Source organism: Thunnus albacares, chromosome 8, assembly GCF_914725855.1.
Source record: "Thunnus albacares chromosome 8, fThuAlb1.1, whole genome shotgun sequence".
NCBI lineage: Eukaryota > Metazoa > Chordata > Actinopteri > Scombriformes > Scombridae > Thunnus > Thunnus albacares.
The window spans coordinates 6,125,568-6,148,406 of NC_058113.1; the positions used below are offsets into that span (position 1 = coordinate 6,125,568).

The window sequence follows — 22,839 nt, forward strand, 5'->3', positions numbered from 1 at the left end:
TAACTGAGGCCAGGAGGTTGAAACACAATTTAGTTGAGGTGCCCATACAAGGCCATTTTAGGGAAAGGTAGAGAAGGTTTCAACAGTCACCCTACACCGACTTGGAAATCTATTGCTCACTTTTAACTGACTCAAAAGGAGAGATTATTGTCGTAGGATTGCCAATATTTTGGTTTGACTGCTGTTTGTTGGGTGATGTCTTTTCCTTTCTTCAAAATTTCCAATATGTGGAGTCACAAGATCAGAGTCTGCAGTTGCTTGGGAGCATTGCCCTTGAGTTTGCTTAAAAACTGAGGAAAACAAAGACATTTCTAATTGGATACATCCAAGGTCTCAAACACATTAACAAATGCCCAGTTAAAGCCAAGGCTGGCAGGAAGAAGATGTCAAGGCAGGGCACTTTCCCCAGTGAAAGTCCCTTGCTGCCCACTGTGACAAGCAGGAGCCTTTGTGGTGAGACTTAAGGAAACATGAGCTATAGTATTGGGCCAACTCATCAGGAGAGGTGCTGGGTGTTCACAGATGCCCAGTGCCTCTCCAAATCCTCCATGATCACCTGGCAGCCATATACACTTGCTTAAGCATGAGCTGGTTGCACAATGACAGTGCAGGCGCATGTGTGTGGGTGAGAGAGAGAGAGAGAAAGCAAACTTACTGTACATCTGTATAAAAAAATGAAGTTAGACAGGAAAGAGAGAAACAGAAGAGAGGGATGCAAGATGTGTGCATATGACATCACCCTCTCTACTTCCCTACTACCCTTCTCTCCTGTCAGTCACTATTCCCTTTAATACAGAGTCCAGAGGGAGACAAATCTAAAGCTACCTTTCAAACTGGTAATGGAAAAACGAATCCAAGAATCTGCCTAACAAAACTAGTGAAGACTGACAAAGCAACTGGAGAGACTCTTTTCTTCAGATCACTCTCTCACTTACTGCCTCTCTGTGGCACCTTCACCAAGGTCTAATGCTTTACGCTTTTTTTCCGTACAGCTTCAAAACTTCAAAAGCTTGTATAGCTCTGCGGCTGCTCACACAACAGAACATCTTGGAAAGGGGGACGAGTGTTGTTGGAATTACATCAGCGCTGAGGAGCGGTCCCAAAACAAACATTAATACAGTCAAATTAAATGCTACCACCTGGTGGGGTGCATCTTTTGGCTGCTACAATGACCCAGTGCATCACTCTGGGCTCAGCTTTCATTTCTATAAGAGGAAGTGGGACTGTGCATCTGTCATCTACAAATTTAATCACATTTAATAAGCAGTATATTTGTGTTGGTACCAATGGTGTTGAAGTTCTACACAGGAAAATCAAATGTATTAGTTAAGAGTATACACTGTCCATCCGGGACTATTTATATTTTTTCATCCACGCTAAAAGACAAAAAGGCAGTTCTGTGGCAGCTATCTGTGGCCAAAATACCATGGAGAACATCAGCACAACAGGAATCAAATCATGTTATTACTACTTACTTGTTACTATAGCTGGTTATCACTCAGTCCCTTCTATTTCTCTCTTGTATTTCTTCAAACCACTGTCCCTGTCACACCTGCTCATCATTATTCTTCCAGGAGCAAACTGTCAAGTTGTGTTAATTAGATTTTGACTGTAGCTGCACACAGGTTAGCTGCAAGACAGCTACACCTCCCGCTAAGACACAAAGACAGAAAGGGTCAAATATGAGTCACTTCAAGCCTGAAATGACAGGTTTAGAACTCATAACCCTGTATAATAACACACAGTCCCATTATCATCTACAGGAAAGAGATTGACAGCGAAACAAACAGGCAACTGTTGGAAAATGCGAGAACTGCTACTAACCTGTTCAAGTGTCGGAAACATCAAGCTATATTCAAACTAGGGATGAGGAAAATGAGATGAAGTGGAAATAATCATCTTAAGGGCTTTAGAATTATCTAGGGTATTATGTGTTCACCTATTTTGAGGTATGACTGCAATGCCATCACGTAGTCTAACATCTATTCAAAACACACCAAGATAAGACCTCCTGGTGCATAGTGTTACTAGACATGTACATACTGTATTCCATCAAAGGCATGCTTACAACAAAGAATAACAGAGCACTTTCTTAACGTGTCAAGGAGACTCAGTGAGAGGTTGTCAGTGTTATTTCTAAGGGCTGGTCCAGGCTGAAAGAAAGCCATAGGGGGGCATTGATCTAGAGGGCTTTCTGGAGATGAGAAACATCTAGTGATTGTCAGAAAAATAACATCCGTTTGACATCTGAATCCACTATTTGAGGTAGGCAGGGCAGAAAAGAGGGGGCTTGGAGATCAAACAAATAGCTAACAGTCTCTTATTGGGAGCAGAGAGCACAGGGAATCAGGTTCTGTCTACAGACACACTCACATACCACTTTGAATGAGGGCCTTGTGGTTCCCTATGCGGCCAGCTAACCACTGTACAGTAGATATAATGTTTGGCTGGAGAAGAAGTCAGGAAAAGTCTAAACCATCTGCAGCTCTTTGACATGTTTAAATCTAAACTAATGGGGGGAAATCGATTCCCAAGCCAGTGCTCTCACACAGGTTTTCCTGTTTTAACAGGCACTTTGACTGCAAGGTGTGAGAGAGAGGGCACAGGGTGGGCGTGTGTGTGTGTGTGTTAGTGTGTGTGTGTGCGTGTGTCTGTGTGTTAGCTTCAGGGGTTTTCCAGATGATTACTAGTGGACAAACACTGATGGACTGAATGATGGCAGGAATTATTTTCCCAATACACCTCTGTATCTTTCAACATTTGAAGCCAATCTTAGAACCGACAGACACCTTATCTAAGATGTTTGTTCCGTTCCTGGCTTTGCTCTCTCTTTTTCCTTTTCTCTATCCAAACTCCTACAGCATCTCTCAGTGTTTCTCCTGTGAGCTCCCTCCTCCTTCTCCTAACCCTCTCTCCATCCTCTTCATCAATTTCTTGTCCATCTCTTCTGGTCTAACTGTTAAAATGCACCATTTGTCCAACTGTGCTCCAAACTCTGAATCTTATTCTTCTTCTTTCCCTTCTTGTCCTCTCTTTCTCTTCCTCTCTCCTAACCTCTTCTCACCTCCAGGGGACATCCCCAATGAGTCATCCTGTCTGGTACAAGGGCAGGAATATAGCAATATGTTTTTTCATATCCTTTGACAGCGTTGTCTTATTTTCCTCTCCTTGTGTTTCAAACCATCTGAGAAATTGATGCAGTTGTTACCCGATGACTCTGTTTTTCTGTTTTCCCCACCAACCGTTGAAGAAGTGGCTCATCCATCACTTTAAATACCCTCTGATGCACTGCCCGCAAGAGGCTGCAATCCTCTTCAAAAGTAGTACAAAAAAACTACAATACATGGGCCTGACACCACACACACGCACATACACATGCACACGCGTTCGCACGTACTGTATACAGACAGTCAAGCATGTATATAAACACTCCCAAACACAATTACTGTAAACCTTTCTAAAGTCAATTAGTGTACATTTTTTCCATCTAATACAGATGCACATTCATATTAAAATACAAAATTGAATGTGACTAAGACAGAGTCCTTATGGGGTTAGATTGATAGGTTATTGTTGCAATCACCTTAAAAGTTAAATCACACGACTCTGCACCTGGACCCACCAAAACTGGTACAGTGCTCGATCTACTGTGCTTTTCTGTACACCAGACTTGTAGCTACTCCTATAAGCTACTATTTTTGGAGGTGTCCTCAGGATGTCTCCTGAGCTTAAAGACAGATTCATGCTTGTTTACTGTTGTGTTGGTCTTATTTTAGGGCCATCTCAACTGTGCTGCTAGCCCACAATTAATTAATATAAGCATAAAGAACATGCATAGTAGTCTTCATAATAGCCAGAACTAGCAATGAATGTTAGTTGAAACAGACTTGCAGAAAGACAAACCATTTTGAGACACTGATCCATTTGTGTTAGGATTGAAACAGCACTTCAAGAGTAAATCAAACATGGAACAAGTGTGAACAAAATAAATAATTTAGACTGAGTAAAACAGGTGACATGAAGTAAGTGTTAAATTAATTGGGCTCAGAACTGGGCTTCACTTCAATGGGCATCACCTAAATCCAAATCATTTCAAGGGGCAAATATTAAATGCCGATGTCTGCTAACAATTTGCAGAATAACAGTGGAAATGATAGCAAAACTATTGCAAAAAATGCCCTGTCCTGATCAAATAATAAGCAATGAAAACTTCTATTTATGTCTGAAGTGGAAATAAACATTTTGCACCCCTTGCATTGGCATTTTGGTGATTGGCTCAGATTTAATAAGGGGAAAAATAAGCAGCTACACAGTTGTTTTTCATGTGCTATTGTTTTTAACCCTCTAATTAGCTTTGTGCCATCTGTCTGGCTCTTATTAGGTAAGACCAACCTTCTTGAAGATTGGCAAGAAACCAAAACACAAATCACAACCTGCAACCGTAACACAACAAACTCACCAGTATGCAGGCATCTGAATCAGCTTCCCATAGAGTGCAGTGCTGAAGGAGGGGATAATGGGAATGAGAGGCAGGAAACCCCCTGTACTGTCCTGGCATGTCAAGCCTGCCTGGAACCCAAACACCTGGAAAGAAAGACAGAAAAAGAGTGGGAGAGAGACAGTGGAAGGGAGAGAGGAGAATGGGAAGAAAGAAGGGGGGGAAAAAGCAGAAATGAAAATTCAGCATTGTATAGATCAAACTATTTACTGGATCCATACATAAAAACATGTCAGCTCTCATTGAGTTCACACAGCTTCTGAAAAGAAAACACAGACGCACACAGCCAGATCTGCTGTGGTTCTCTCATCTCAATCGCCACTAAACTGATTTGGCCTTATCTATCTGCAGCTGAGCTGTCAAATTAAAATATGCGCTTTCATAGGCTCTGGCTCTTACAGAGACACAGGAAAGACAACATAATCTTATCATCCTTGTTTACTGTAAAAAACAGCTTTCAGCAGGACCTTTAAACAGCTTGGGAGGCACTGTTAAAAATATCCTTTTGCTGAATCCTCAGGAAAATTCATGCAGTGTATGCTTTATGCACTGTAGACAACTACAGACAGCTGCAAGGGTTTTGCTCTTATAGTTTTTCAAGACATAATTGATTACATGGCTGAAGTGATGTGACCACTGCACTGTGATTTAATGAGGACACACATTGCTGAGTGTTCAACACACTGTGGCTGGCTAAAAGGTTTGCGGGTAGTTTACCAACCAAGACACATTTACTAACATATACTAGTGTATGTACAGATTGAACTCAAGTTTTCAGAGTTACTCTGAAGTTAAAATGAGTGCACATACATACAGTAACAATGACAAAGTACAAAAAGGCACTGTTGATTACTATAAGAGTAACACTGAAAAAAGATTCTGGTGATTTCTGGCAACACACTTCATATGAATCAGACTGATCAGGTCAAGACCATAGCAAGATTCCCATATTCCCAACGCTCACTAACCTCAACGTGGTGACTTTTAGTGACAATGTGTGTCATTATCATATTATCATTGTCTAAGTTGTTGGTAGCCACATTACCACCCACAATGTACTGTAACCTCTATGTTTACATAATGTTTAAATAATGAACATGGTGGATGAAGTCTGATTTAATATTGGAGGTAGTGGATGATGGCTGGGCCCAGCTGTCCCACCTGCAGCTGTTCTAAGCACAGAGCAGGATTCATGCAATTGCTGAAAGTGAAGGTCTACCAAACCGCTTGACTGTGCAGATGTCACAGAACACACAAACCTGAACTAAAATGATAATTCATTCATTATAAGACAACTGGCCTATGGACGTAATATTAGACACCATATCTATCTATAGAATATCCAGTTGCATTGTGTGATTGCCAGATCCAGATTTTTACATAATAAAAATCCCACTTTGAAATGCAAGCTTGGGGCCATACAGTCACAGTTTGATTCATTGCAGCTTCCTCTGGGAGACTACATTTGAAATTCTGTTCTCTTTTCAGGAGCCCGAAGCAACTAGTTATTCAGATAGCCCAAGTTTTCAATTACTATATGATAGGTCTATTGACTTATGTGGCCTCCTTGTTGAGCAAACGGATTGACTTTGAGCTCTCGTCTACAACCATGGAAAAGTGAGACAATGGCTTACCGCTACCCTGAAGACAGATACCTTAGCTCTGACAGCCAGTGTCAATAAAACACAGATTAAGATAAGCCTCACTTTATACCCATTTCAAATCACTTCCTGAATTGGGTGATTTGCGGTCAGAATGACCTCCACCCTGTCATGATCCCACTGCCAAAATCCAGAGGTAGTATTAGTACCTTGGCAGATACAGATGCTCATTGGCTGATTGGTCAGAATGATCCTTGCCCACTGACCAGTTAACTGTTAACCCTGCAGTGACCCTGTGATAAGGACTACCAGCATGATGTCCAGCAAACATCCTGCCTTAAAAAAACACATCCAGGCCACACCAGGCCACACTGGGCTACCCCAGATTACTCCTGATCAGTTATCCAGGCTTCCTACAAGTTGGATTAGCTGAATTTACTAAAGTCTCTACAGTTCGTTATGTACTCCATCATACATCAAGTAAAATATAAATACAGAGATTATCACCTCTTTATTTCTAGTTTATTTAAAGGGACATTTGAAAAGCAAAGAAGGAGACAAAAATGTACTTTACTGTAGATACTGTAGCCATTAGATATGGCTTCACCTTCACCTGTATTTAAATGAATAACTAATCAAATAGTGTGTATGTATGATAAACAATTTGTGTCAAAGCTGATGCACATTCAGAGGACGAATTATCATTTCCGAATGCTGTGCTACAAACATATACACTATTTGTGGAGAGGTAAGGAATACATGCATGATTGCTGATCATAAAATCTACTGCAGTTGCTACTGATCTCTTGTAGATTATTTCAACTTGTAAATGTTAGGTAAATAGTAGAACAAGTGGTATGAATTTTATGTAAAAATGGCTATCCCAACAGTTGATTGTTCTGAAATGTCTCATAATTATTGCCACATTCAGCTTACGAACTTGCATGATTTTCTAATAACATAATCTGTACATACTGAAAAACTGCTTATTTAAATTGCCTTTATCAGATTAGCAAACCTATAAAGGCATGAGTGACAAGGAATGTAGTCCACTGATTTAAAACTTCTCTGAAGAACCAAGGCCCCAATTTGATGTTGTTGGCAACTGTTAGTGTCATTAACAAAGCAATTTATCTGTTGAGCTTCAAACTATCAGTCAAAACTGTATAACTGATACAGTAACAGAGGAATGTCACAGCTGCATAATACAACCTTTAGCATCCCATCAATTTGGTAGGTCAAAACCATGAAATAGACCAGAGTTGGACTGGTGCTCATCACAAAGCTCAGTGCTGAGATTTTTATGACTAGGTGAACAGGGGTCATCAAGGTCATTAAAAGGGTCATTGGGGTCATTTTCAAAATGGAGTCACAAGTGTGGCCATGCAGCTGACCTATTGACTTTGTGGTATAGTGCATGAAAACCTAGTGAAAAAATGATGTATATATTGCATATTTTGCATATTTTGTGTCAGCTTGGGAAGATGATACATACAGACACAAATGTTAAAAAATGAAACAATTGTTACTGTTTTGCAGATTGTTAAGCAGATCTGTCGGACCTTTGTGGAAAAGTCAGGTGTATATGAAGGATACGGCTCCTAACCTAGAAACCACTCTTTTAGCAGCATAATGACATCATTCATTAAAATCATTATTAAATGCATAAGAATCAATTGTGCTTCATTTTCCATATGTCTCATTTTTGTTTTATAGAAACTATAGCTGGGATTTTTCTATATGAGAAAGGGAGATTTTTTATCATCAGAATCAGTACTACAGAGTAGAATATTATCCTGCTCACCTTGAGGTAGAGGTGTGCATAGCAGTGATGTAACAGGTTGTCAGAAGGCTGGCTGAGACTGCTGACAGTGCTGACCAGCTCTGGAGCATACATGGGCACTGAGTGTTCAATATTCACCCTCTCCACCTGGAACTTCACAGAGGGTAGAGGGCGCACCGGCTGAAACACTGATACGTTGACCGGCCCTGGTGCAGCCTGGGAGATTGAAGACATAAAAAGGGGAAAAGGGATTCAAAGTAAGTATACATATCACACATACTGCTAATGTTGTAGTATTTAAACTTAAGTCATCTAAAATCTAAAAGTGTCCACATCAGTCTTTATATATCTCTAGGCCCACTCTTTCTGACGAATTTTAATTAAACAAAAATCTGTAATAAGAATTCTGCTTACGACAAACCTGCAGAGTGTGATTATACTGATTTTCTACCTATTTGGATAATCGTATAGAGACAGAGCGCATTTAAGTCCCACACACCATGGAGGGGAAAACAATTCATCCCTCCATTGACTTTGTATTGAATGAAGGTGCCTCATTGTCAATTCTGTCTGCTAGCAAACAACAGAAAAATGCCTAAAAGCTGCTGTGTGGTGGGATGCACTACCGACAAGGCAAAGAGCCCAGAATTAAGTTTTTATAAGCTGCCAAACTGAAAAACTGAGCCTTTAAGAAGACAAAAGTGAATGATGTTACAGGGCTGTGTGCCATGCGGTGGGAGAGACAGACCCCACCTGAGCTGCACGGACAGCCTTCAGCTCAAAAACCTCTGTAAAAATGACACAAATACTTGGACACACTGCTAGTCACAGAGAACATGCATGAAAGTAAAAACAGAGCAGCTGTTTAATTGAAAGGTATGCAGTGTTTGTAATGGATGTTTAAATCACAGAAGAGCTAACCTGCATACAGTTGAAATGCTAACTGTAAAAAGAGCCTGAATGGGAAAAGATTGCATGTCTGTGTGTGTAATTTTCCCACCTGTGTTTATAAACTGTAGTCACCATATCAGCTGTGAAAAGTGTCATGCCAGCCTGTTACGTGGTGGAGTTTGCTATACAGTTGTGCTATCTCTACTGTAGACGTGATGTCAGCCCTCTGCATCTTAGCATATACAATATAACTGGTTCCAGCATATGCTATAAACTACCTTTTCCTTTCTGGCAGACATAGGGTGCTAAAATAATCCTTTCACATGCTGAAATCTAATGTTTTTAAGCTAGCTACAGGCAGTTTGTTAACGTTTCAGCCCTTGGTTGCATAACATGGCGCAGACTGTTTTCCCCTTCGTTCAGCGTGGTTTTCACAATATATGTATATATAAAATTTTAGGTGTGCACTAACCTTGCTTCCCATGATGACAGGCATTAGTGTGTGAAGGAGGTTGAACTCTGCCATAGAGACAGTGACTGAGACTTGGAGCAGAGTGAGACAAGTGAGTCTGGTTGGGATGAATTCCTCTAGGCTTGATATCTCTTCTGGAGTGGCTGGACCATGGCTCTCCTCAACCATTTCTACAGTGACAATGACACAACAGAAAGAAACATGTTTGTATGTGCAGTAAAGGGAGGGGGTGAAGTGTATTTTTGACATAATGTGAAGGAGTGGGAAAGGTCAAAGACATTTGGATTTGACCAACTAAAATTGTTTTACAGAGAAAGAGGTTAGTTGTAAAGCACACCAATTTCTTTGAGTGGGCGCCTCTCCCCTATGCCTGCGGCATTAAAACAATAAAAATGTCTTTTCCAACAAAAACCACCACCTCATACACTAAATAAAATAAACATGCACTATAAAAGTACTGGCAATTTCCAAGCAATATTCATTACAGTGGCTGTTTCCCAGTAGCTTTGTTTTTGAACTCCCTCATAAAACCACTCATTCAATCAATAACCAGAAACATCCGGAGAGGCAGACAATGAAGTGAACCAAGTCAACATGGAATTGAGGCTAACAAGGTCAGCACTCACCAAAGTCAGGAGTGACCAAAGCACTGAACCACTAAACCATGTCCAGGTCCTGAGGTGGACCAAAACCTGAACCCTTTGTTACTGAACAGCCTTGGCTCTGGTTCCAGGACATGGGCTTGTTTCAGTTCAGTAAAGGTTCTGTTGGGCTACATTCCCAGCTCCAAGGTGGGCTCAGAACCTGATCCCAATGCTGTTTTGCTCTTTGGCCTACCGCCACAGCATGCATCAGGTTCACCTGGCACTGACATGTCCAATCTAATCATATGCCAGGGCTCAAGTCAATATCCACAGTCAACATTAAAATTACAAAAAACAAGTAGCTCACATGGTAAACAAGGGTATGATTTCAAACACCATACATCTTCTATTTAAAGCACACAGAAAAGATGAAAATATGACAAAAAGAACATTCAAGTGTGCACTCCAACACACACACAAACTATTACTCTTTAAACACACCCTGTATTTTCCTGTTCTACTTAACAGATCCAGCTCTAAAATGCTACTTTGTTTCTTCTATTGTTCTTGAGCAATGTATAAAAAGGATTTCACACAAATGAACACACTAAGTAATTTGCAAGTTGGAACCTCCTGTTCGAAATAGGGCGAGATGTTATAAAACACCAAGCCACCGGCCAATTTGGCTTCCATTTACAGCTAGTTTTGGGGAGGAAAGAGCTTCTTCCTGAGATCTTGGCAAAAAGTGTATGAGGAGGCGTGACAGGATGAGTAGAGAGATAGTCATGTATTTAACCTCTTGACCAGGACTTCTCTTCTGCCAAGCACACAAACACTGCCCTCATGAAGAAAAGGCCGGAGTAGTAGAGCAGTTAGTAGACCAGACAAGACCTGGACCATCCCAAAGAAAGTCAGAACTGGGCACCATTTGTGACTGTTGATATAGACAACTCCATTTTACGCACAGAATGATGCTTAACAGCAATAATTGTTTCATTAACTTTGACAACAATTGGCTGATCTGTAGAGGTATTTTTTCCACTTGCCAAGTAATAATATAAAATAATGTAAGTCGAGGAGGGCAGAGGAGGGTAGAGGAGATGAGAGGAGAGGAGGGTAGAGGAGAGGAGAGGAGAGGAGAGGAGAGGAGGGTAGAGGAGAGGAGAGGAGAGGAGAGGAGAGGAGAGGAGAGGAGAGGAGAGGAGAGGAGAGGAGAGGAGAGGAGAGGAGAGGAGAGGAGAGGAGGGTAGAGGAGGGTAGAGGAGAGGAGAGGAGAGGAGAGCTTGATTTAGGAGAATATGTAAGGCTTGTGTTATTTTATCACTCTATCTGTAACAGTTATCTTATCTTGTTATTTATTCTAAATTTTTCCATCCCTCCCAGAGGTCTAACTATACTGACAGAAAATGCCAGAGAGCACAGACACATATAGAAACAGGAAGGAACACACTGACCTACCCAGTTTTAGTCAAAAGCTCTATAGTAATTACCCCATCATCCATTATCTATCACAGATGCTGAAACAACCGAAACCTACGGATGTTATTGTTTCGCCAAAATGAGAGTTATTGCTACAGATATTACACACAGACACACATTCCATGTTCTTTCACAACATCCCAGGGATGAGCTCATCAATAGCTGTGCAGGGCTGATCACTAACAAAGGTGTTTGGCTTAACCTCCCTCATGTGGTCCAAAAGGTCACTACTTTCATGTACAGCTGCGTGTTGAGAGATGGGTTGCGCAAGGAAATAACAATGTGATGAGGATACTGTAAAGTGCAAAGTGTTTCAGTTTCTGATCACTGACAGAATAAAACTGAATAAAATATTAGAGAAGAGAAGAGAAGAGAAGAGAAGAGAAGAGAAGAGAAGAGAAGAGAAGAGAAGAGAAGAGAAGAGAAGAGAAGAGAAAAGAGAGTGTTGAACGTTAGTTGTGAGCTGACTATAAGCTAATTTAAGTCAGCCCAGTAAAACAGATGGAGCAACTGTTAGCATGTGATGGCTGACCTCGCTGTGGTTTGCAGTAGGGCTCGTACTCATGGTCCATGGCACAGGTGACCATCTTGAGGATGCGGTGGACAGCGCTGCTGTGCAACCTGACGTCCAGAGGTCCAACAACCAACCTCTTGATGGATGTCTCTTGGACAGCAGGCACCACCTCCTCCATACTCACCACTGAGAAGTCCTGAGAGTCTACAAACGGAAAACACACATATACAAAATACTTAAAATATATACAGGAGATGGTGTCTTCTATTATAAACTTGAGGATATTTCTGTCAGTCAGCAAATTTAACAAACATATAAAATCAAATTTGAGAAGTAAAGTACAGTACACACATATCACCTACTGTATTAAGGGGAAAGAATTGTGGTGTTTGACATACATTTTTAGAGTAGCAACATTTTTCTCCCCCATATTCCCCTACTCAAAGAAAATATAGGAAAAGAGGTTCTTGTTTCTTGATTAAGTACAAGAATAGGATCTGCTCATCTGTTGGGTGAAAACCCAACAAATATGGCAGTGGTGTAATGCAGCAGCAGGACTCAGCTCAAACAGCCCTGAACCACTGGAATGATGAATATTCCAAATGTCCACTTCTCTCACACAGCTGTCCCTTCATTCATCGCAGGCCTCTGTTCCAGAGGTCCACTTAAAAGACTCAGCTCCCCGGCAATAAAAAGGAAGAAATTAAAAATAAAAGAAGGGGGTGGATGAATGGCAGAGAGAGAGGAAGAGGACAAAGGGTCACAACCTGCTTTATTCCCATTACATAGCACCACTACACTGAACATTCTTACAGCTCAGAAGTCAACACTATGAATTTAACTTTGGCTGAAAAGGCTGGCAGATGGGGGAGAAATTCCCAATGAATTTGGAGATTTATAAAGGGCAACGGGCGATGCCACTTCCCCTTCCCTTCTTCAGTGAGATTTGGCTATGATGGATTAGGCCTAATATCAACCATATGGCTGCAGTTAGAACGGTCAGTGAAATGATTAAGAGGCTGAATTTAGGTAGGATTAAGACGATTTAAAAGTGTCTCCATTTCCCAAGATTTAAAAAAGAAAAAGTTTTCATCTACAGCGTTACTCTAATGTGAAGTCAATGGTGAGTGTGACCTGGGTCGGTTAGTATTTCAGTTGACTCAGAGTTTACGTTAGTCCCGTGGCAATAGAGACTAATTTGTTTGGTTGACACTGGATCTGGTCCGCGTCCGAGAAGAAGAGAAACACTGACAGAAGAGAAGCATTCCAATTGGCAAGGGTAACCACAGCCGTCCCACAAGAGAAGGAGACTGACACTTATCCTGCTGTCAGATATGACTTTGACAGCTCAGGATGACAGTATCAATGTTTTTTTTTAATTTAGATTATTATCTGTAGCTGACAGCAGGAGGAAACAATAGCCTAGTCAGAAAGAGATAGAAGTAAAATGGGAGAGAAAAACAGGAAGGCAAGTGAAACAACACAGGTGACTCATGATGAAGCAAATTATCTGTTCAAATCATTTAATTGGTTCAACCAGATATCATTTAAAAACACAACTGTGTGCTATGTCCTCAAAAATCTCTGCTTAAATTAATCATTACTGTAACTAATCGTTTCCACTTTATAAAAGCACAATAACATAGCACCGTATTTGTTTAACAGTCAATGAGATGAAGGCCTTATAGCTTTCTGATTATGCTTTTGCCATTAGACACAGTAAGAGGCTTTAATCTAATGTTTTTCATTGAGTGCTGAGCATGTAATTTATTTGGTTGTTTTTTTTTTTGGTTAAATCTTAGAATTTGTGAATATCAGCCAGGTTTCATCTTTTCTAAGCTTCATTGTCACACTCACACAGAGAGCAGCTTACCAGCAGCTTTGAAAAAAGAAGCTAAACAATCACACACTAAAGCACAGAGACATTTGTGGGCCAAATATAACATTTCAAATTGAAAGGAGAACGTTTTATCTCTTAATGGGAACTTCAGATCTTTCAGACTTGAATAAACATTCTTGAGTGCTGCAGCTGAGGAATGAGGAATCCTGTCCGTCTCTAAGCGTCTGCCAGGAAGAGTGACACCTAATTAGGCAAGAGGGGCCTATTCACTTTCTCAAGAGCTTACAGGTAGAGAGACAAGGGGGAAACAGTGTTTCAACAAGCAGCGGGGTGAAAGAAACTCAAATACGTGTCAGCGCAGACTAAACACTTCTGACAGTTGCCCTCCAGGTAAGTTTGGGGTGAGAGCGAGGACAGGAAGGGTCAAGGACCAGGTGGCTGTGACTCAAACAAGACAAGCTCTTTCTTCAAGTCTCCAGGGGGCTTGTTTGACAGAGAGGAGAGACAAGAAAAGAAGAGAGTGAGAGAGAGAGAGAGAGAGAGAAAGACAGAGAGAGTAAAAGACAGATAGGAAGAAAGAGAGAACAAGGCAGAGAAAAAAGAGAACATGACAGATGTAGAGAAAAAGAGAGAAGAGGTGGCAAGGTGAGCAAACAAGCTCTGTGAAGAGGAATGAATTAGACAATACCTTTGTCGTTGCTGTTCTCCATTGTGTAGAGGTAATCCATGTAGAAAGCACCAAAGCGCTGCATGCCCGCTATCTCCGTGTAGGTCTCCTGTCAAACAAAAGTAGAGTAAGGTAAACATGGCAGTAAGGGAGCAAACAAGCTGATAGCCTTTAAGAGTGGCAGTGACTGGGGTCATGCTGGATACGACAAAGGGGGGTCAAATCAGAGATAAAAAGAGTTATTAAGGGGTTGATCTACTTTTAGCTAGATACCATTTTTCATTGGCCAACAATATCACCAATATTTGCAACTATTTAAAAAGACTTGAAACAAAAGAGATACTGAGATACTTGATCATAGCAGGAGGGCAGAATTTAAAGTCTCAACTGGTGTGAAATTACAACTAACTAACTTTTCAATCAATTTTTAGTGTACAAAAAGGTAAATTAAGTCACAGGTGAGACGCTTAACTATTGTATACATTAGTCCTAACTTCATTATGCTTCATAGCATAGGGAAGTACTTTACAAGACATCAGGCAGGTTGTTTATTGAGTAATAAGCTATTGATAAATGTAAGTGAAAGTTTCATCATTCAATTGGTTCTTGGATGTATGCCACTGAAAATATGTATCTTATCTACTAAAAGATAGGACTTTTTCATAGTAAATCAAAAGTGCTTGACTGAGATTATGATTGATACCTTCATTCTAAAATTGTGAAATGTTAAATATTTACTAAGATAGCAGCATTAAAAAGCATGAATGTAATGCAGAATGTAATTGTACGCAATATGTACAAGTTTGGAAAAAAACGATGATTAATGATTATTAAATCACTTGAGTTACCCAACACTAGAAATAGTGTTATGAAAGCTATATATTCATCTGGCCATTTTCTGTCCAGGGTTGTGCAGCAAACCTGGACTGTCCAAGTGCACAATAGGCAAGAGGCAGAGTACACCCTGGGCAGGTTGGCAGTCTATCACAAGCCTAACACACATAGACAAACACACTCACATTCACACCCATGAGTAATTTAGAGCTACCATTTGACCTAAACCTGTATGTCTTTGGACTGTGGGAGGACACCAGAGCACTCAGAGGAAAGCACAACCCACACAGGAAGAACATGAAATCTGTACCAAGAAAAAGCCCAGCTGGCCAGGCAGGGTCTGAGCCTAGGAGACAGCACTAACAATCAAAGCCCTTTGCCACCCTTAAGTATTTATTTACAATTATTGTTAACATATAAAACCTAGATATAGGTAGAAATGTGGACTTTTATCTCATTTTTGTTCTGCCTGAGTGTCAATGTATACTTACAACATAACTTGTCATCATTTATTAGTCTGTAGGTCAAAAGCTATTGACCCTGTCCTAAAGAATATTCAAAATGTATATTTCTGGAGAGAAAGAGTGAGCACACAAGAAAGTGAGAAAGAGAGGGAGAACAAGAGAGGCCCCTCACACATACACACACACACACACACACACACACACACACACACACACACACCCACTACAGACTTAACCACTAGTTCTGCAAACAGAGATTTCAATGGAGCCTTATCAGAGAGGCAGGTTAATGAGTAATATTTATTAGGGGACCTCTAATGGCTCTGGCATGCTTTTGGATCAAAGCCATTGGCTGGTTTCAAAACCACTAATGAATTAACACTAAAACCTTTGACTCTTAGACTTTAAAGTATGGACAGATGGATGGATGGATGTCCAAACAATTGCTTCATTGAGGGTCATGAACATTTCTGAGCCGGAGTCAACACTGGAGCTGTGATGGCTGATGAGGGGAGCTGAGAGTTATCGGGGATAATGGTTTTAACACTACTACTTAGATAGCAGGAACATTCCTCTACTGCAGCCAGCAGCTGGGTGACTGACAAATAATGTCAGTGGCAGTGATTTAAAGGTAAAATGAAAACCTTCATCAACTTAACAGCACTAAATATTGAAATAGCTGTCAGTGTAGATTTTCCAGATTAAAGCTCAATAAATGCTGGATGTAATTACATCAGATTATTGTTTATTGACCCAGATAAACTACTGTATTAGCAAAGTAATTAGTGTGCTTGCTTTAGCAAGTCAAACTTAAGCCGTATCCATACTACTGTGTGTTAGGAAACCTCTTTTTTTTCCACTGCTTTGGCAGTCACAGGCCTTAAGTGAACCCTTTATATTTCTAAAAATACTGAATCTTATGTCTTATGTGAAATTTCCTTTCATCAGTTTGGTGAATCTTTGTTCTCTTAATAGCTTGGCCATCTCAGTGCTACAGATGTTGTGTTTGGTAAGGTCTGTGTCAATGTCAAGGTGATGAATGAAACAGCACCAGTGAACACATTCGTATTGGTTGAATGAGTGTGTTACTTTGTAGGCCTGTAGGCCCAGCTGTTAAATTGGTTGTTGGCCTGGCTTGTAACTGCTTAATTTTTGCCATATGGTTCCAGTCTTTGCTATCAGTTCTGTGGGTGAATGCTTCTGAAGTCTTCTGAAAAAATGCTTGAATGAAACGTGAATAAATATATCCCAAACAACCAGTAATTGTTGAATTTGAGGTAGATGCACTCTGAGGGTCTAAATCTGAAAAGCATTTGGACCTTCCATCCAAGCAAAGGCTGCGTTTTCAACCACTCAAAACAGATTTTTTCCAAAACAAAATTTCCAAAATAAATGTTTGAGGATGTTATTTGTTGGTACTAGGGATGCCCCTGCTCCAAGTTTTTCTAGCGCCGATCCGATCAGAGTCCTTTAATATTGGGTATGTGGCGATACCAAGTCCGATCCAATACTTATATTTACATAGCAGCAGAAGAATCACAATGTTGAGTTAAAATGTATCTGGCACATTGAAATAACAGGTGTAGCCTACTGACTTCGGCGCACATTTTTCACAAGCTACTTAATAACTGGAGAATGTGCCTCCTGAAATTGACACGATGCAATCCGCTGGAGAGAAGACGTATCACTCTGATGGAGTTGGTGGAACAACAGAAACACTCAGTCCACTAACGATTGAACAGTGGTGTTACAGAGTGGAGGTTCTTCCCTCACAAATGATCTTCGGGTTGAGTACATACGCCAACTTGCAGAGAGCACACAAACCCGACAACAGCCAAGCTTCATTTTGGCCCGTCATCAAGTTACTCACTGAGTTTACGTTAATTAATGACAGCTGATATGATTTACCCAGTTAACATTTGTCATTTTAACCGGCGAGAGCAATGTTCAGCCCCGACTAAAAATTAGAAGCTGCAAGCTGAGTGTTTGTTATACTGCTACTCTTTGTAAATGAGGCAGAGAGTTTGAGTTTGAGTTAAGCAAATCAGTGTACTGTTGCAGACCAGGATATCAGAATTCAGGATCACTCAACCCATTCTGCCCAAATTATTTATTTTTATAGGCTGTTGTATAGGAGAGCAGCGCTGCAACACTAGCAGGCTGAAGTGACTCAAACACTGTAGAGTAAAGTAATGAAAGGATCAGTTTTACTCTAACCACCGATACCGATCCTTTAAAATATGCCTGGATCTGCCCTGATACCGATCCTTAGGATCAGCTCATAACATCTCTAGTTGGTACATTAGTATGGGAAATGGGAAGCTCTAGAAGTCCAGAATCTATCATTTTGTATCATCTATCATTTTATTATGACCTTGTGATTAGCGGCATCCAAGATGAACTCAGCCCTGACTCCGTTGTTTTCTGGACTGCGGTAGTCAAACAGAGAGTTGGTAAGATAGGTCATTCCTTTACTGCTTAGGCTGTCCCCACAGCTGAAGAACACTGCATCCTGCAGAGAAACAGAGAAAAGAGGAAAGTGAGGAGAGGCATGAAGGAGAGGATGCACAGAATATTTCAGATGTAAAATAATAATCTAGCCCAAACTACATCAAAGGGTCTTATCCCGATATAGTTTCAAAGAATTTAATGTAAATGATTTGCTGCCTTTATGAAATGTAATATACCATAGGTGAGCACACAATTCAAAAAATAAACTGTGTATTAACACAGTTAATACACAGTTGATGAAATATATTGATTTTAATTGAGCCCAAAAGCATTGCACTGTGCATGAGCAGATGGTGAGACTGCTGTTGACAAAGTGATGTATGTGGCAAACACAGAACATTATGGTGAATTACAAAAGGCAGCTGTATCACACGCTTCCATAAACAAACCAGACCACATCTCTACCTCCTTCTGAAAGCAGTTGGGAGCAATAGAGGCCACAGGGGACATGGTTTAGGTGAAAGTGATCCCTTTTCTGGGCTTTTAAATTCCCTTTTAATCTATTTCACTCAAGTTTTTCCTCTTTTTCATCTTTCCTTGAGGTTTTTAAGCTGTCTTTACCTCTTCACGTCGGTTCATGTTTTCTTCAAAATCCCGTACTCCCATGATGCCTTTCAGGCAGAGTGCCCGGCAGCCCACAAAGCCAATCTGACAATCGAAGAAGGGCTCCCCCATCATCAGCACCTGGAATAAAAACCAGAGGAAGAGACTTAAACCACAGTTTTTATACTCCAGATTTATTTACCTCTGCATAAAGAACAATGTGGGAAATGAATAGGCTCTGGAGCCTTTTCCCTCCAGGGGGGGAATAAAGAATACAAAGGCTTATCCAGTTAATAAAACCACAAAGCATATTAATTAATAAAAATGAATATGAATAACTTTGCTGGGTGGTACGGGAATTTGAGGAGAGACACGAGAATGTGACAGTATGATGTAAGTTAAAACTGAAGAGAATGTTATGAGGGGAAAATGCCAGAGATTAAGAGTCCTTTCCTCTCCAAAGAGAACACCCAGGACGTAAAATGTCTTAAAGCAGTCAACAGAAGCCCAGTAAAATCATAACAGTGCAATAATTCACAGAAATTAATTTGACTGAATTACCTTTTTACATTGCAATAAAACATAAAATGTGAAATTAATGACAGTTTAAGACTCAATTTATTGTTGACTTGTCACAATCAAGGTTATCCACTATGACCAGTTTGAGGCCATGTTGGTTTGTGGTGCTGGCGAGGTTGTGGGCTCATTTTACTGAGATAAAAAGAGCAGGGGTCAGACAGCTTCCATTTTCCCCTCAAGAATGGTGCGTTCGTGTGTTTGTGTGAGAGTAGACCAGCGGCCCCCGTAACAAGGAAGGTGTGGTTCTCTCTCACTCACCGTGCCTTTGTTTGACCCAGCAGACAACTAAACAGAGAGCAATCCAATAAAACTTTACGTTTCACCACACAATAATTACAAGGCCTAGTTTTCCCTGTTTTACTAGCCATTCCTTTGCCTTTCAACGCTCTCACTTTTGGTCTCAGTTCAGACTGCTCTCTCTCTCTTCCAGCAAAAGCATAAATTACAGAAATTGGAATTGGAAATATCTCAGAATTCCCACATCTGGTAGAAAGCTTAGGAGCAGAAAACCCCTTTCCTACTCCAAACAGGTAATCAGAGAAAAAGGTTTAAAAATATTTTCTACGCAGAGGGGGAAATGCGGAAATGATCAGACTTGGGCTTGACTCAGGCACAGATTCCGCTGTGTTCACAACAGGCCACGGATTAGTGACCTCCAGAAGCTTTATATGTGTACTTATGGAGGGGATTAAGATAAACATCAATACAACAGTGAATAAGGAGACAACAATAATAATCATAATAATAATAATAATAATAATAATAATAGAGGATCAAAAGGGAGGACAGGGATCATTACAGGTATGTTTTATACATGATGGGTAATAAGGTTGCTTTCCAGATGGGTATGACTGATAGAGGGAAGATATCACTGACAGATATTTCCGTTAAAATTATAGTTGAATCCAGATGAGGTTTTTAAAATACTAATGTTCATCGTCATTAATACTGTTTACAATGCACAATATGACCTAAAATCAGGATATCAGGATACATTTTTATATTTACCTCAATATCCAATAAATGTAACAATAACACATAGTGCATGGTATTTCATTTCTCATTATCTGATGAGATGGGTTAAAGTTTATGGACTTATGAATTGAAATTTGGGCTGATTGGTTAAACTCCAGTTTTGTAAGCGGTCATTGGTTGTTATAGCTTTCTCAGTTTAATCATATGGAGTTTAGAAAATCTTTTGATTAAAAATTGCAGTATGAATAAAGAAGATACATCTATCATTCGTGTTCAATCCTATTACAATTAACATTTTTTCAGGAAATTCTTTGGTGCAACAAATTCATTCAGATGAGTCTTACCTCAATAGTGATTCCCTCTTGCTCCAGGCACAGGACCTCTCTTGACTTGACCTTCTGAGGACTGTAGTAGCTGCTCTCGGACTGGGTCTCTGTCAGCTGAGACAGAGGACAGAGGGACAGAATTAATTTAATATTTTTCAGAAAGGTCAAAAATTGATTTTAATAAGTCTGAGTTTCTAACTTAACGAGGGTAGAATAAGAAAAGCATCAAATACTAGAAAAAAATACGACTCAAATATAAATTCTAAGTGAGATGCTTCAGTGGGGGTCCCAAAAAATATATCAAATTAGTAGAATTTACAAAAAGAATTTACAAATAGTTTAATTTGTCGTCACGAGTAAAGCTATGTGACAGTGCTGGGTTCAAAAAGTTCAAAAATGATTTAAGAGCCAGATCATAACCAATTAAACAAGCCTAGAGCTTCAAATGAAAAGTGAGCAACATTGGTTAAATATAGAGGCGATTTTGCCACCTGAAATGTTGAGAGTGGACAGAATAAGTCATAGTAACTGCAATAAAATGGATGTCACAAAAATGCAACATTAAAAAACTGGAAAGCATATGTCTCATTTTGTGTGTGTGTGTGTGTGCGTGTGTGTACCCCCATTTCACTGCTGAAACAGATACATGATTTGAAAAATAAACAAAAGCTATGCAAGTCTTTGGATGTGAAGGGCAATGAGGCCCCGGAAAATAATGTTTAAAACCCTAAACAATAACATCCAAACAAGGACAGATGACATTTTCTTAGATCAGAGACAGAATGCCAGCCTTGGGACATTTTGGTCGTTTTCTCTTCCAAGTTTGGATGCAGGCCAAGGACATTCATCAAACCACATGACAGCCACTCCTCCCTTATTCTAGGGGAGGCCCTCTCTGGATTTTTAGGGACTAGTGCAGTGCCCATTCAAAATGTGCCTGTTTGGAACTGGCTGATTACTTATTATTTCTCTGGAACCGTATATGTATGTATCAATTGAAAAACATAGATTAAAATAATAACTAATAAAAAATAAATTAAATGGTTTAAATCCTGACAAAAACACCGGTGTGACTAAACTGAGGTTAAACTGTAGAAGCAGTTCACAGCCTTCTATTGGTTGTTTCCGTTGCCAATCAAACAACGTTTGCACTCCTATTGGCTAGTTTTACAGCCTCCGCCTTTGTTTTTTCCTCCTGTGTATGCTCGTCTTCTCTCTGGAGCAATTTATCTGAGTGAGGCGTGCGCCTTTGTCCTGCTTAACAAGTCAGAGCCCAGAAGCCCCGCCCCACTGGGATGTGACAGCGTTTATATCAAACAGCCCCTGCTGCATTCAGATACAGAGCTGAGCGGCTCGCTGTTAGCTTGGTTATTCAAAGTTTATTAATATTAAACATCCAAACTGCACCAATTCGACACTGCACATCCTTGAGTCCCCAACAATACATCCGCCAAGTGTGATGTCAATCGGATGAACAATTCTCGAGATATGCAAATGAAACACATAGATACAGACGGACAGACAGACAGGCAGAGATTTCTTGCTTTTAAGTTAGATGAACTGCAGTGCCTGTTCAAAACATATCTGAGACATCCTGCAGTAAGTCTTGAACGTACATGCCCAGTTTCCTTCACAGTACACAGTTCAATAGTAGAGTTTAAGTCTCTTAAAATTTTTTCAAGTTGTTTATGAGGTATTTTTATATATTTCTGAACCTGCCTGAGACATCCTGCACTGAGTCTGGAGCTTACATGCCAAGTTTAGTTCACAGTAACAGTAGAGCTTAAGTAAACTTTTTCAAGTCATTAACACTACGAGGTATTACATATTTCTCCAGAACCACTCATCCAAACAACTGCACTCGACACTGCACTTCCTTGGGTCCTCAGCAATACACCTGCCAAGTGTGAAGTCAGTCATATGAATGGCTGTCGAGATACGCAAAGGACACACATACAGACAGACGTACAGACAGAGGTTCCTTCCTTTATGGTTAAATGACAATCAGAACATGACTGAAGCACTCAAGATACCAAGGAAACTGATAATGTAAAGAGAGAGAGCGTCTGCTGAAAACTAGTTGGTTGGGGTGAGTGAGGTACAGAGCTGTGATGCTTTTGAGTTTAGCCAGTCTAACTGTTGGTACAGAGCAGAACTATACAGGCCCCAACCCATTCAACTTTAACACAGGAAGCAGGTGCAGAGCAAGAAGCAGCTGTGCCTTATTATCCCTACTGATGGAGCAGACTCTCTCACCCTCACTGCCTTCCTCTCTTTC

The 22,839-nt window shown here is 40.3% G+C and overlaps 1 protein-coding gene across 6 annotated transcripts in view; it reads right to left on the reverse strand.

Moving 5' to 3' along the window:
- The window catches only part of LOC122986693 (vacuolar protein sorting-associated protein 13B-like), a 342,876-nt gene that overhangs the window by 275,598 nt on the left and 44,439 nt on the right, over positions 1-22,839 (reverse strand). For all 6 annotated transcript variants that reach the window (XM_044358002.1, XM_044358001.1, XM_044358004.1 and 3 more), the window contains 8 exons: positions 20,580-20,675; positions 18,700-18,822; positions 18,002-18,139; positions 14,351-14,438; positions 11,841-12,026; positions 9,246-9,415; positions 7,904-8,098; positions 4,460-4,584 (listed from right to left, as the gene is read on the reverse strand). In XM_044358002.1, the coding sequence (XP_044213937.1) occupies positions 4,460-4,584; positions 7,904-8,098; positions 9,246-9,415; positions 11,841-12,026; positions 14,351-14,438; positions 18,002-18,139; positions 18,700-18,822; positions 20,580-20,675 (1,121 nt within the window). The remainder of the gene's footprint in view (positions 1-4,459; positions 4,585-7,903; positions 8,099-9,245; positions 9,416-11,840; positions 12,027-14,350; positions 14,439-18,001; positions 18,140-18,699; positions 18,823-20,579; positions 20,676-22,839) is intronic.